Source organism: Apodemus sylvaticus, chromosome 21 (genome assembly GCF_947179515.1).
Source record: "Apodemus sylvaticus chromosome 21, mApoSyl1.1, whole genome shotgun sequence".
In the NCBI taxonomy this organism is placed as follows: Eukaryota; Metazoa; Chordata; class Mammalia; order Rodentia; family Muridae; genus Apodemus; species Apodemus sylvaticus.
The window spans coordinates 4,237,570-4,252,172 of record NC_067492.1 but is presented as its reverse complement, the minus strand read 5'-3'; the positions used below and the strand labels follow the sequence as shown (position 1 = coordinate 4,252,172).

At 48.0% G+C, this 14,603-nt stretch overlaps 1 protein-coding gene across 2 annotated transcripts in view; it reads left to right on the top strand.

The window, feature by feature from the left end:
- Positions 1-14,603, top strand: part of Disc1 (DISC1 scaffold protein) — a 211,066-nt gene that overhangs the window by 63,542 nt on the left and 132,921 nt on the right. For both annotated transcript variants that reach the window (XM_052166730.1, XM_052166729.1), the window contains exon 4: positions 8,153-8,300. In XM_052166730.1, coding sequence (XP_052022690.1) covers positions 8,153-8,300 — 148 coding nt within the window. The remainder of the gene's footprint in view (positions 1-8,152; positions 8,301-14,603) is intronic.

Genomic DNA, 14,603 nt, shown 5'->3' with positions numbered 1-14,603 from the left:
GTGACCTAACAAATTCTCTTGCTCTGAAGCAGAGTGAGGTGACGGCTGGCATTTCTGTCATGAAATCCTCCTCCGTCGCATAATATTCATGCCTGCGATAGATTTTGTCAGTCAGAAGGTATTCTTTAGTGTCTGAATTTTCACACTGTTTGTTGTTGACACCTTTTCTTTTTGATGAATTTTGAATTCATTCACTTATTATTATTATTATTTTTTTTTGCTATTCATCTCTATTTACAAAGTGCAAACAGTAGCTTTCCTTTCTTATTACATCATTCCTGCTAAACCATTGGCCCTCTGCATTTGTTTGGCAGCCGGGTGTGCAGCGTATCCCTCATTATGCTGGCCTGGAGCTACCACTGCAATTCATATTCACCGTGTTGACAGAGTGTTCCAAACAACATAGGGTTAAAAGAAAGAGAGTCAAGGTGTTCTTTTGCAGTGAAGAGTCACCATGGCCAAAGTAACTCTTATAAAGGAGAACATTTTAATTGGGGCTGGCTTATGGTTTCAGAGGTTTAGTTTGTTGTCAGCATGGCAGGAAGCATGGCCGCGCGCAGGCAGACATGGTGCTGGAGAAAGAGTTGAGAGTTCTACATCCAGATGCAGCAAGAAGAGAGAGACACTGGGGCTGGCTTGAGCATTTGAAATCCAAAGCCCACTCCCAGTGACACACTTCCTCCAACAAGGCCACGCCTCCTCCAACAAGGCCACGCCTCCTCCAGCAAGGCCACGCCTCCTAATCTCTATTAAATAAAGCTACTCCCTACTGACCAAGCATTCAAACCTGTGAGCCTATGGGGGCCGTGCCTATTCCAACCATCACACAAGGGAAGCAAGCTTCAGTCTCCTCAACCACTAAGGAGGAGGGAGGGAAAGGAGGCTTCAGGAAGGCTCAGTCAGATGCTGGCTTGGCTCATTATAGTGAAAATGACTTATTTCGAAATCCCTCTCCACGTACAGGGAAGTCACAGGTAGATCTCACAGTTGCCCCTCGTTCTGTGACTGTGACTGGACACACAAGTTATTGTAAATCTCTGTCTAGTCACTTGATGGCGTGCTATAGCCATGATGCCTCACAGCCCTACAGGACCAAGATCTGTGTCTCCAAACAAGGCTATGTCCCCAGGACACAGCTCTGTAGCCTCCAAGTCATGATTGACTTAGACATAGTTCTGCTGCTCTTTAGGAAGGAATTTGGTCCCTGGAGAAGAGTCTATGTCACAGGCTTAGTTCTTGTCTCACTCCCAACGCCAGCGACTCCCCTTCTTGCCCCTTCCCTCCTCCCTCCCTCTTTCCCTTCCCCCTCCCTTCTTTTCTTCCCATGTCCCTTTTCCCTTCCACCTCCTCCCTCCCTTTAGCAACAAAATTGCCTGCAGTTGTGAAACTGGATGTTTGGAGATGTGAAGAACTTGCACTGATCAGACAACTCAGGCACATCTGATGCTTCCACTTCCTCTGGCGGGGGCCTCCTGTCCCACCCGGGATGTCCACCATCATTTCTGACAAGCTGTGGTTTTAGGGGTCACCACCTCAGAGCTATTGTTTCCTTTTGGTAATGATACATCATAGAGGGTCCTACCGTACAGTCCCTGGGAACCCGCTCACCTTTGCACTTCTTCCCTGCTTCCTCTCGCCACATTCTGTCAGCACCGTGCTACAAGGGGATGAGGAGGATCACCATTATCATTTGTTCTGATGCTCAAGTTTTCTGATATTTGAGTGTCTTCAGGAGGCACCCGTGTTCTGTTGGCACAGCCTCAGACTTCCAGTGTTTTCTAGTGTTTTGGTATAAGATAATCCAGACTCATCTCATCTTGCTGCTGCCTCAGCCTGGGGGCTCTGCTTCCTTCCTGGAGGGTGATATTTGCAAAGCATATCTGGGCCTGGGGTGCTCAGTGCTCCGGACTGGCGGTTCTTCAGGCCCTCTGAGTGGAACAGGCTGAAGGGCCGTGGCAGTGTCTGCATATGTGCATCCGTGACTATCTCCATATCTACTGCGGGTTTGCATATTACAAGTGGTCAGCTCTTTTGAGCGGTTCTGTAATCGGATGCAGGGGCTTCCCATCATAGCAAGCACAGAAACCAAGTTCAGCACAGCCAGGAGGAGGAAGAGGGCAGGAAGAGTTCTTCCCTGCAGAGGGAAGAAGACCACAAGGCCATTTCCAAGGCAGTGGTCTCCCCAAGCAAAGGACTCTTGGCGGTTTATTTAGTACATATCATATGCCAGAGGGTCATTCCTGAGCATGCTCAGGTTAAGATCATAATTGAAAAAGGGAAGTCACACTGGGCACTGTGGCACCCACCTTTAACTCCGGCATTCGACAGAGCAGAAGCTGGACCTCTTGTCTGAGGCTATGTAATGAATTCCAGAATGGTCAGAGCTATGTAGAGAGACTTAGAAAAAGAAAAAGAAAAAAAAAGTCTCAAACCATATATGTGAAAGATTGAAGTGACAGCCTGGCATGCCTCTGGACATGCTCAGATTGCTCAATTTTAGCTGGAGGTGCAGGGATGGATACTTTAAAGAGTGGGCAATCATGCAGGAGTCTGGCCCCGTCACTAACTGGCCAGGACAGCACAAGTCCTTTCCACTCTTCTCTCCCACAACTATGTAGCCCAAGCTAGCCTCAGACTCACAGCAACCCTCCTTCCTTCCTCAGCCTCATACTGCTGTAACTACAGGTGTGCACAACTGAAGCTGTGCTTTGTAACAAGATGCATGAGAGTGCCCAGTGTCAGGCTGGCTGGGGCAGGTGCTCTGATGCCCTCGATGCACCTGCTCATGCACCTGCAGCTGCAGGAACTGCAGTGCCAGCTCTATTTTGGAATGAAGGGGAGAGCTCTCAGGACCCTGGCAGGGCAGCCCTGTCTAGGCTGGAGGCAGAAGACATGGAAACGGAGGAAGCTTGAGGGTGTGCCTGGGGTATGAACGCACAGGCTGAGCACAAGGAAGGCTCTGAACCCCAGTCTTTGCTGGGAGAACACCCAAGACTGTGTGAGGCAGGGCAGCAGCACATGTGGCTTCAGACACCTTTTTCATATCTATACATCATCTATATCTGTGTGTATAAAGGCAGATGTGTGTATGTGCACAGGGATGAGTATGTTCATGCATGTGGAGACCTTTGGTTGACATAAGGAGTCTTTTATTGTTCATGTTCGTAAATGTGTGCATGTGTATACATGTGCATTTGCTTGTGTGTGGGGGAATGAGTATGCTCATACATGTGGAGACCCTTGGTTGATATAGGGAATCTTTGTATGTGTGTGCACGCGCGCTCGCATGTGCATGTGTGTGCATGTGTGTTTGCATGTGTGTGCAGGGATGAGTATATTCATACATGTGAAGACCCTTGGTTGATGTAGGGAATCTGTGTGTGTGTGTGCACACGCGCACATGTGTGCACGCGTGTGCATGTGTGTACATGTGTGTTTGCATGTGTGTGCAGGGATGAGTATATTCATACATGTGGAGACCTTTGGTTGATGTAGGGAATCTTCCTCTATTGCTTTTCACCTTATCCATTGAGGCAAGGTCTCTCAATGGGACCCAGAGCTCAACCATACAGCTAGTCTAGCCAGTCAGCTTGTTTTGGGGAGCCCCTATCTCTGCTTCCCACATTCTAGAATTACAGGTGGCCTGCTGTTCCCACTGGGCATTTATGTGGGTTCTGAGGAATCTAAACTCTGCTACTCATGTGGTTGTTAGTGGCAGGGATGTAGGGTGAATGAACAGACTGAGGGCCTCCAAGACTCCCTTTAACCAGGCATGCTTGGGCTCTGAGTCTTGCAGGTGGCAGGTACAGCGACATTGTTTTCTCTTCCTCTGGACAATGAAAGCTTACAGCTAGGAGAGGCGAGATGCTGTGGCTGGTGGAGGGATCAGGTTGTGTATGGGAGAGGAGACTGCGATCCTCTCTGTGCAGGGCAGGCTGACCTTGCTCAGTATCTCAGGAATGCAGGCAGGAACCATCCAAGAGGAGGTTATCAGTGGAGAATGCGACACTTTCCTGTCTGTCTGCTTGTTTGTCACTACCACTTTGTCCTTGTCACCTTGGAGCTTGACTTGAGGGCGGCCGGGACCTGTTTGTCCCAACTTCTGCCCATGTATAGAAGTTGCAAACAGAGCAGCAGCCTGGGGTGGCAGAGTACTAACTACCCACATAGTGCACCTCTGCTCGAAGCCGCCCACAGCTCCATGTTCCTTGAGGCAGCACCAGATTTCTTCCAGTGCTGCATGCAACTTGCCGACCCCTCTACCCTCATCCCACGTCTCCTTGGTTTGCTCACTATGAGTGACCCTAAAACTCACCGTGAGAGTCATTTGGGGCTTCTGCTTGGTACAGCCCATCAGTGTAAGAAGGTATAACCAGGAGAACCGGTGAGCTACCAGTGTATAAAATTGGGCTGTAGAGTGCCAACTGGAGACGATGCAGGCTAGGAAGTTGCAGCCCCTGTTCATAATGGCCATTGTGGAGTTAGAATCCCAGAGAAAGTTGAGAAAGTGGCCAAGGCTTTGATGTCCTGGCTGAGTATTCAGATTGAGAAAGAACTCAGGTGACCATGGTCTCCAGAGTGAGTGACGGCACAGAGCCAGGCTGAGCTGGGACCTCTCCTGTTCTGCTCACTGTTTTTCTTTCTTCTCCACTGTGATTGCTTTGCTGGATTAACCACTTAGGGACCATCCAGGACCGGGGGACGTTTGGAATATGGCAGAGGACCAAGGGAAGACAGGCTGGGGTTTTTAAACACAGCACAAACCTCCCAAAGCAGTACACATTAGGGCTACTAATAATAACCAGTCCTTTGACATTAACTAAATTGCAGACATAAAGCTTAATGCTTTGTTTAGATTATGGTGGTTAATCCCTAGGCCCATAATGTAGAGATCGCTATTAACGTCTTTTTTTTTTTTTTTTAACATACCAGAAAACTGGAGCTTAAGAAAGGCTAAATAATTTGAAGGCCAGACAGACAGCTGGCTAAGCTCAGAGTTCAAGTCAGGTTTTCTCCTGACCCTTGCATAGTGAACCTTATTATAATTGCCTTAATTAGCACATCATTTTAATGAGCATGTAACTCAAGATTTTTACTGATTTTCACCAAAGTTTTTATTTTATAGAACAGCATGTAAGTTATTGAGGGGGAACAAAAGCCACATGGCCTTCAGGTGCTTGTTAAAGAGTATTTCAGTAGAGTCTAGGAGAGCCTGGACCAAGAGAACCAAGCGGTATGTCTGATGAACACCAGTATTGAAAAGGATGTATCACTGACACTGTTTGGAAAGCAGCGTCCAATCGGCTCTGGCAGGCAGTCATGAAGAAGGAAGTGTGCACAGAGTCTGGCTATTTGGGACTTGGTCCTGGAATCCACTTTTTGATACTCTTAGGGCAGTAGGACAAGTCCTGGGCGAGTTCCTGAGGTGGCAAGACCTATCCTGGATGTGGGAGGTACCACCCCTAGGACAGGGATTTTGCATGAATAAAAAGGGGAAAGAGAACAACTTAGTTTCTTGACTGTAGATGCAATGTGATCCCAAGCTCCTGCCATCCTCCCACCCCATCACCACAGGCTGGACCCTGAGTCCAAATAGACACATTCCTCCTTACCTTGCTTTTGTCTAGCATCTTGACAGCAATGAGACAAGTAATTAATTCTACTCTCTGTGCAGTGTCTGGACATTGAATTCAGGTCATTTGGTGCACTTATGGAAAATTCACTTATTGATGGGCACTTCTCCAGACTCTTGTTCATTCATTGCCTTGCCATCACCTGGGCACCTTTGCTGACCAAGCGCCAGTGTGGGAGAAGGGCTGTATCTGCTACATTGTTACTACCAGTGTGGGAGAAGGGCTGTATCTGCCACATGCATGACTACCATCATGGGAGAAGAGTTGTATCTGTTACATTGTGACTAGTGAAGAAAGGCTTGATTCTGCAGGGTCTGGAAACTATTGATGTAGAACAGACTCCATGGAAATAGTTTGTAGGCCCTTGGGATATACCAGGGCATCTCAGGAACTTCAGTGTCCTAGGGAAAGCATGTAGAATGTTCTTATCATATCAAAGCAAGCGATGCATGCACAGGACACTGGAGCAGGCCACACTAAAGATAGCCTGTGCTGACTGTCTGAGATCTTATCTTTCTGCCACAATCCGGTAGAGAGAGTCAAGGTCACAGAGCAGCATCTGGCAAGGACACCAGGGTGGGAGCCTGGAAGGATGGGATTTGCATCATTCATTTATTTATCTAATCATTCACACATTTAGAGACAGGGTTCACTACAAAGTTTTGGCTGGCCTAGAACTTTCCATGTTAGATTAGGTGGGTCTCACACTCACAGAGATCCCATTACCTCTGCCCCATTACGCCCATTATTTTATTTATTTTGCACACATTCCTTGTGGGAGTTAGTTCTCTTCTTCCACCGCATGGACTCTGGGGGTTGAACGCAGGATTTCAGTCTTGGTGGTAAGCTCCTTATCTGTTGTGCCGCCGCGGTGATCCAAGAATGGGAGTTTAGCTCGGTCTTCACTTTTCTTTAAATGTAGCTTTATTTTATTTATTTTATTTTTTGAAAGAGGCTCTTTCTATGTACCCCAGGCTAATCTTGAGCTCAGGATTCTCCTGCCTTAGCCTCCTGAGAGTAGTAAACAACCACTCCTGGCTCAAAGATGACTTTATAGGAAACTTAAAATTTTTTAGGATTTGATTGTGAAAGTTATTTCTCACTAGAACAGATTCCAATATCTGCGGTTTGTTTTTTTAAGCAGTTTTATAGTGATCCATACTTGTAAACTGTCCAAGATGACCTGAAGGTGTTAGGACAACCATAAGACCTACCATGTGACAGATTGGGTACAGTCACTTCTGTGTTAGAACAACCATAAGACCTACTGTGTGACAGAGTGGGTACAGTCACTTCTGTGTTAGAACAACCATAAGACCTACTGTGTGACAGAGTGGGTACAGTCACTTCTGTGTTAGAACAACCATAAGACCTACCGTGTGACAGAGTGGGTATAGTCACTTCTGGCACAGGGGCCGTTAACGCTGCTCTGTGCTTTCAAGGTCTGTGATTGGCTACAACTTGATAAGCACGTTTTATTTATTTCTTTAAATTTAGCATTTTGTGCTATTAAAAAAGAGTTGAGCTGGGCTGCGGTGGCACATGCCTACAATCCCAGCACTCTAGGAGGCAGAGGCAAGCGGATTTCTGAGTTCGAGGCTAGCCTGGTCTATAGAGTGAGTTCCAGGACAGCCAGGGCTACACAGAGAAACCCTGTCTCAAAAAACAAACAAACAAACAAACAAAACAAGCAAAAAAGAAAACAAAACAACAAAAAACCAAAAAAAAAAAAAGAGTTGAGGGCTAGAGAAATTGGTGGTTAAGAGCACTGACTGAGCTTCCAGAGGTCCTGAGTTCAATTCCCAGCAACCACATGGTAGCTTACAACCATATGTAATGGGATCTGATGCCCTCTTCTGGTGTGACTGAAGAAAGCAATGGTGGTATACTTATATACATAAAATAAATAAATCTAAAAAAAAGAAAAAAAGAGTTGACTTTTGAGCATCGATTTCTCCAAGCACATCCTGTAGTGCTAGGGATGTGGCTCAGTCCCTAGAGTGCTTGAAGTCCTGGGTTTGATCCCTATCACTGCATAAACTGAATATGGTAGCCCGTGCTTATAGTTCTAGAACTTGGGGGATGGAGGCAGGAGGACTGGAAGTTCAGTTTTATTCTTAGCTTCTCAGAGAGTTCCAGGTTATCCTGGACTACAAGAGACCCTTTCTGAAATACCAGCCAACCAACCAATCGATTACCTGCTCTTTTACAATCCTCCAAATTTGACAATTTTCTCCCAAATGATCATCACGATTTAAAAAAATAAGTAACATCAGTTGCCCTTTCTGGGTGTGGGGCACAGTCATGACCACAGAGGCTGGTAAACTACAGCCTTGTCAGCTGGGAGAAGAAGGCAACAGAAAGGCCTCTGGAGCTCCAGAGGAGAAGCCAGCAGGCCTGGAAACAGCCTTCAGCCTTGAGTGGCTCAGATGCAGGCGGGCCTGGTTTGAGAAGAGATGTGGGATTATCTTGCTGAGTTTCATGGTCTTTCTCCTGCTTTTACCTCTTTGGGTTTCCAGCGGAGACACTGAGGCAGAGGTTGGAAGACCTGGAACAGGAGAAAGGCCGCCTGCCCTGGGCTCTGCCTTCACAGCAGCCTGCTCTTCACAGCTTCTTGGGTTACCTGGCAGCGAAGACGCGAGTGGCCTTGCGTGGCGCCACCCAAAGGTGAGTAGCCGTGGATGCCACCACAGTCTGTGCTTGGTTTCCTTGCCCCCACTGCCATGCAGCCAAGAGCTGGCATGATCCTTCCTGGGAGGAGTTCTTTGGATGTTGGGGAAGGTGGGAGCATTTAGAGGGAGGTCTAGTTGGGTCCTCTTTGAGAAAGAAGCCAGTCAAGGTGATGGGGAAGATAGGCTAGCACAGGACAGAGGACAAACACAGTGGTCCTCTGCCCTGGCTACCGTCTGGTATCATCTGGGGGAACTCTGGAGTCTGAGCCCCATATTATCTGAGTCAGGTGGTTTGGCATGGATCTAATGCCGGGCACATCTGAAAAATTCTGAGACCCATTGCTCTCACCTACCTGTGTCTCCTATCCTGTGGCTAAAGCCTGAAAGGGAACAGGGGTTTTTGATGTTGTGAGCACAATCAGGATTTAGGTAGGCATCTGCATAGGTAGGCTTGGATGCAGTCACAGCAACTGCATCTTGTTTCCCACTGCCAACTGGCCTCAGCGATCACAGGATTGCATGGCCCATTCCTGCTAGGTGCCCATGACATTGTACATTATCTTTGTGTCTCCTTGGAACCTGTCTTGATGAGGAGGCCAGTTTTCTGTTTTGGGAGTAGCATGTGATGGGGCATGTGTTTTCACTGTGTTCTTCTGTAATACACGCATGTCTGTAGTACATGCATGTTGAGTAAACTCACACACTGTCCTCTCACATGGAGGAGCCCCATCTCCACACTTCTGTTATCCGATGGGAGGTTTATTTCTCAGTCCCCCTTCCTGCCTCACATGGAGGCCTTCCTAGCTGACTCTTCTCTTCTCCTTGGGCTGTTTCTTGTCTTAGACCCCAGTTGCCCTTTCAATGCATCAAGTTCTTGTTTCATAAACACTTGCACGATAGTTAAGTGTTTCCTAAGTAACTCACTTTATTTTTTTTTCTTTTTGTGTGAGACAGAGCCATAAGCCCAAGCTGACCTTGAATTTACAATTGTCCTGTCTCAGTTTACCAAGCACAGGAATTTTTGCTGTTACACTAATGTGGGCACTAGCTTTATCAGCCTTCTTGCTCTGTTTTCCCTATGGGAGGCACTCATGTCTGTTTTTCCAGTTCCACTCTAATTGGTCCCTGCTTTTGCCACTCCCCACCCCCCCACAGGTCTGTGGTGGCTTTCTGTCTGCTGAGCTCTTGTTCCTCTTACTGTAAGCCCAGGCTTCTGGTCCCCTCAGTTCTTAGATCTCCACTCATGGCTGTGTCCTCTCTCCTCCCTGCCTCCCTGGCGTCACTGGCTGTCCTAGTTGTTTCTGCAATCTTGTCTCTCTCCTTGTAGTCTCTCCTTGATATCCTTACCTCTGCAGGACCCTGCATTCTTTCTGGCCTGTCTCAGATACACAATCACGTTCACTTTGCATGAATCCCTTACAGAGGTTCTATGGTTTCATCCTTGCCTTAAGTAAACTTATTATTGGTGATGGTTGGTCTTGCCTGTCAACTTGACTGCATTAAGAGATGTCTTGTACTAGTGAGACACACCCAGGAGGCTTTGGGGCCATTTCCAGAGATGATTGACACTTGGGGCAATGGTCAGGAGAAGAAAGAAGGCTGAGGACAAAGCTCACGTGCCTTCCCCTGCTTTCTGTGCACGCGCTGGGCAGCCATTCTGCTGACTTTGGACTCTAGCTTCTTTGGCCCTTTGACATGGACGCAATACTCACAGCTCTCCAGGGAGCTCCCAGGCTTCCAGCTCTGGTTTGATACTGCTGAGGTGTCCAGCTTTGTGATCTGAGCAGTGACTGTGTTCTCTGCCCCTGCAGCACACAGGCAGCATGGTCGTATAAGCCAGAGCCTAGTGTATAAGCCAATCTAATTCCCTCTTATAGTGCATTCTTTTGGTTCTGTGCCTCTAGAAAACCCTGCCAAAGACACTCTTTCAAATTTTGTTTTGCCTGTGTATTTGTGCATGTATATATGCATTCTTATATGTGTGTGCATGCATGGTATATGTGTATGTGTGTGCATATGTACATGTATTTGCATGTGTATATGCATGTGTGTATGCATGTGTACATGTGTGTGCATATATCTGTACACATGTGTGCATGTGTGCATGTGTGTTTATGTATGTGTATGCCTGTGTTGTATGTGTGTATGCATGTGTACATGTTTAGGTATGTGTATGCCTGTGTTGTATGTGTGTATGTATGTGCATGCATGTGTACATGTGTTTGCATGTGTGTACATGTATGTGTATACATGTGTGTGCATGCATGTGTACATGTATGTGTGTGCATACAGAAGCCCAAAGTTAACACTGAGTGTCCTCCTTGATTACTCTTTACTTTATTGAGGTTAGATCTCTTGCTAAACCTGGATCTCATCGATTTTTGTTAGTCTAGCCAGCCGGATCTCCTGGGGATCACCCTATCTTCAGTTCCTAAGTGCAGAGATTACATGTGGGCCCTCAAGCCTGTCTGTCTTTTGTGTGGGTTCTGGGGTCTGAAGTCTCATCCCCATGCTTGTGCAGTAAGCACTTTATCCCCCAAGCTATCTTCCCACACCCACCATCTTTAAAAAGGAACCCTGCTAAACCTTTTATCCCCGGCCTCATGCCTCCTCCTCCTCTTCTCCCAGGTCCCTTGTCTCATGGTTTCTACCTCCAGTTACCTCAGGAACACCTCAGATCTCCATCCTCTGACCCTCTAACTCATGGGTTGCTAGCTCTGGTCACCTCTGTGGTCTCTCTGTCATTCTCTGTCACTTTTCCAGTCTCCAGCCCAAAGGCCTCCCCTGTTCTCTACTTCAGCAGCCTCTGGCCTAGCTGGCTTCCCTGACTCCACTCTGGGACATCATCCATTTCCCCCAAGGCAGTCAGGAGAACCCTGCAGGAAGCAGTGGCTCCTGGGCTTTCAGGATAGACCTCACTCTCTGTGTGACCCCCAAAGCATCTGCGGCGATCCAGCCTTACCAATACCGACCAGCACTGGCATCAGCTGCCCACACAGAGGAATGTTGCTCAATTCTCCAATCTCCCATGAATCCAGTTGCAGTCACTAATGGCTGCTCATCCTCCAAGACAGTGAAGCCACCCCTCCCCCAACCCTCCCCCTGTCTGTCATGTCTCTCGGAGGCAGCCTGGAGGATCCTGAGTGACGCTCTCAGCTCTGAGTCTTCAGTCTGTTGTCTTGAATGCCCCTCATTCTAAAGGATGACTGTCCCCAGAGGAGGACTACACTGTGTACCCTTCCAACTCACTTGGTGCAGGAGTTACATACATGTCCATGTTTGTACAGGTTTGCAAACATATATGCGAATATGGGGTGGGGGAGCTGGAGGGAGAACATCTCTTCAGCCAGGCTTCTTTCTGATGCTACAGCCCAGGGCTGGAGGCTGGGAACGGCTGCTCTGCTCCCATCTCTACCCCTCACTAGCTGACTGCGACCACTGCACTTCTGCTCTCTTCACCAGAGAGCAAGGGACCTGGTTTTTCTCCCTTCAGTTATTTTTTATTCCTGGTTTTTCTTTAGTCAAGCTGACCTGTCCTGTTATTATGATAGCTAGAAATGGCCTGACATTTTCATCATTATCACATTTTTACAGAGCACGTGGATGTGGCTACATAGTTACTAATAATTAAAGTTGGCCTCTGCGTGTGCCAGCTTCTCCGTGGCCTGCAAAGTTTGCCACCAGGGTCAGTTGGACCCTTAAGACAGACGCTCCTGCAGTCCTCACAATGACCACCAGGGGGCCCTGGATGCAAACTTCTCAGGAGCTCAGCCCTGAGTCCCGGGGAGAGGGCTGTTCTAAATGCTGGGGACTCCCCCTCCCCCCCCCCCCCCCCCCCCCCGCAGAAATCAAATAGTTTTGTCAACACGGCCAGCTTTCAACACAGATTAGTAACTCAAATAAGTTTCTTTTTACTTGATCTGGGATCAAGTGTTTCTTTGAGAATCTGATGAAAGCAACACATGTTCCCATATTCAAACTGCTAGGGCGTCTCTTGAGACCCTTAGATTTTGAGCCTGTCAGTCTGGCCGTGGGAGGAGGAGGTCTTTCAACCTTTCGGGTTAAGAACTAGAGTCTAGAGATCATGTTTAAGGGGATGTAAGCAACCTTAATCTACTTGTTTTTATTGTCCCATAGTTTTAAATTACTGTTCAAATTCTCAAGTAAGCTTGTCACCCCCAGAACTCTTTATATTAGCACCCGAGGTCACTAGGGTTTGAGGGTCACTGAGTAGCTCTGACAGTGGCCGTTAGTCCCACCCCACCCTACCCCACCCCACCCCCATCTCTCAGGTGTTAATCTCTGTTGCTCAGTAAGGGGGCCTGTCCCAGGGTGGGGTGGACGCCTCTCCTCTCCTTGGTGCAAGGTGTTTTTTAGCTTTTCCAACAGTGATTCTCAAGCTGTGGGCCATGACTTCTTTGGGTTGACCGACACTTTCACAGGGCCACTTATCAGATATTTACATTGTGATTCATAGATTAGCAGAATTACAGTTATGAAGTAGCAAGGAAAAGAATGTTTTGGCCGGGGGCTGCCACATCGTGAGGAGCCGTATTACAGGGTCACAGCATTAGGAAGGTTGAGAACTGCCGTTTTCCAGTCTGGCAGTGCACTTTCCCACTTTGTTGTAATGTCCTGAGTGGATGGCACAGACACGGGAACATTTCCACGTTTACCCCACATGGTCCTGTCACTATGAGATGTCCACCATAGGTCAGATTCTTAGCCTCGTCTGTCTGCTGTGGATCCTTATGCTGCTATCCTGTCCTCTAGTGTCTGGTTGTTTCTCTAAACACAAGCTACTGAGATCCTTGCCTCAGGCCCGTCTGTCAGGAGAACCCAAACTGAACAGCTGTGTACCCTGGAAAAACAAACCCCAATTCTCGAGGTGCTGGGGCTCTCTGACCTCTGATGGTGGTAGCAGGTGCTTCCTCTTTGATCCAATCAGTGCGAAGGAAGTATGTCCACCTTTCACCCTGACCAGGGGGAGGGCAGGAAGGGCTAAAGTGGCAGCCCATGGTGGGGGGCTCTGCATGTGCAGCAGCAGGTGTAGGCACCTACCCCACAGACTTAGGAGGAAGGACTTCTAGGCCTGTTCTTGTCAACTCTCTTTTCTGATTCTGGAACAATGGGAGGAAGTTCAACCTCTTTGGCACACCAGGTTTAGAAGAAGGTCAATACCCAGCTGAAGGAAAATTTCCTCTTGTCAAAAGTGTTCGGCAACTATAGCAGTTGACTGGCAATCTTCTCATTTATACCTTGTTTTTCCCTCACTGCATACCACGTGACTTCTCTCTGGCTCCTCAATAATATGGACACCACACTTGTCACACATGTCACCTAACTGCACACGTGCTTATGTGTGCATGTATGCGTGTGTGAATGTATATGTATGTGCACTCGTGTGTGTGCATGTGTGTGTATGTGTGTGCATGTGTGTGTGTGTGTGTGTGTGCGCGCGCGCGCGCGCTTGTGTATTGTGTGTGCAGAGGTTGGGACCTCAGAAGCAAGTGTGGGTGGCATGCACCGCCTTTCCTCTCCTCTTTCATGAGCATACAACTCTTTGATCTCAAGCAGACACTGAGTCAGACTGCAGTGTTGCAGGGCATAGCAACCATCTGATTGGCATGGGCACACAGGGCCCGGGAAGGAGAATCACTGGATGTTATCAGGGAGTAAAGATGTTGCCCGTGCATTTCCCTGCTGTACTTTTCTCTGTGACTTACTATCGGATTTTATGGATAGGTTTCATCCCTTCAGCGATTGATGGGAAGGAAACCAGATAGAAAGATGCAAGTTTTCACACAACTGGGCATGTCCTAGTGGAAGCCCAAGTCTGAGAGCGGAATCGTAGATCTCAGGCCCACCCAACATCCCGTGCCGCTGTGTGTTCCAGTCTTCCCCTGAGGGTCTGCTCATTCTACATACTGATTAGTTTATAGTGGCGATGCCCGTTTGCTCTGCCACAAGGGTTCATCACATACAGAGGCTTAAGGAACATAAAGGAAAGGCTAGGGAGCAGAGGGAGACTCTGGGACCAGACATGGAAGACAGAAACGTGTCCTTGCTTTGGGGACATCCCTGGCTCTCTGTGGATCTCTTCTGTCCCTGGAATTGGACCATGAGAGACAGACGGGAGCATTGTTTAGAGCACAGGGCTTTCCTTGCAGGTTAGGTGGTGGGTGGGGTTAAGCACCACACACAGTTCCCAGCTATGCACCTGTAGCTTCCCTCCGCAGCTGATATTTCAGTTCTGTGTTGGCTTCCTACGATAGCTCCCACCTCAACCCAGGTGGCA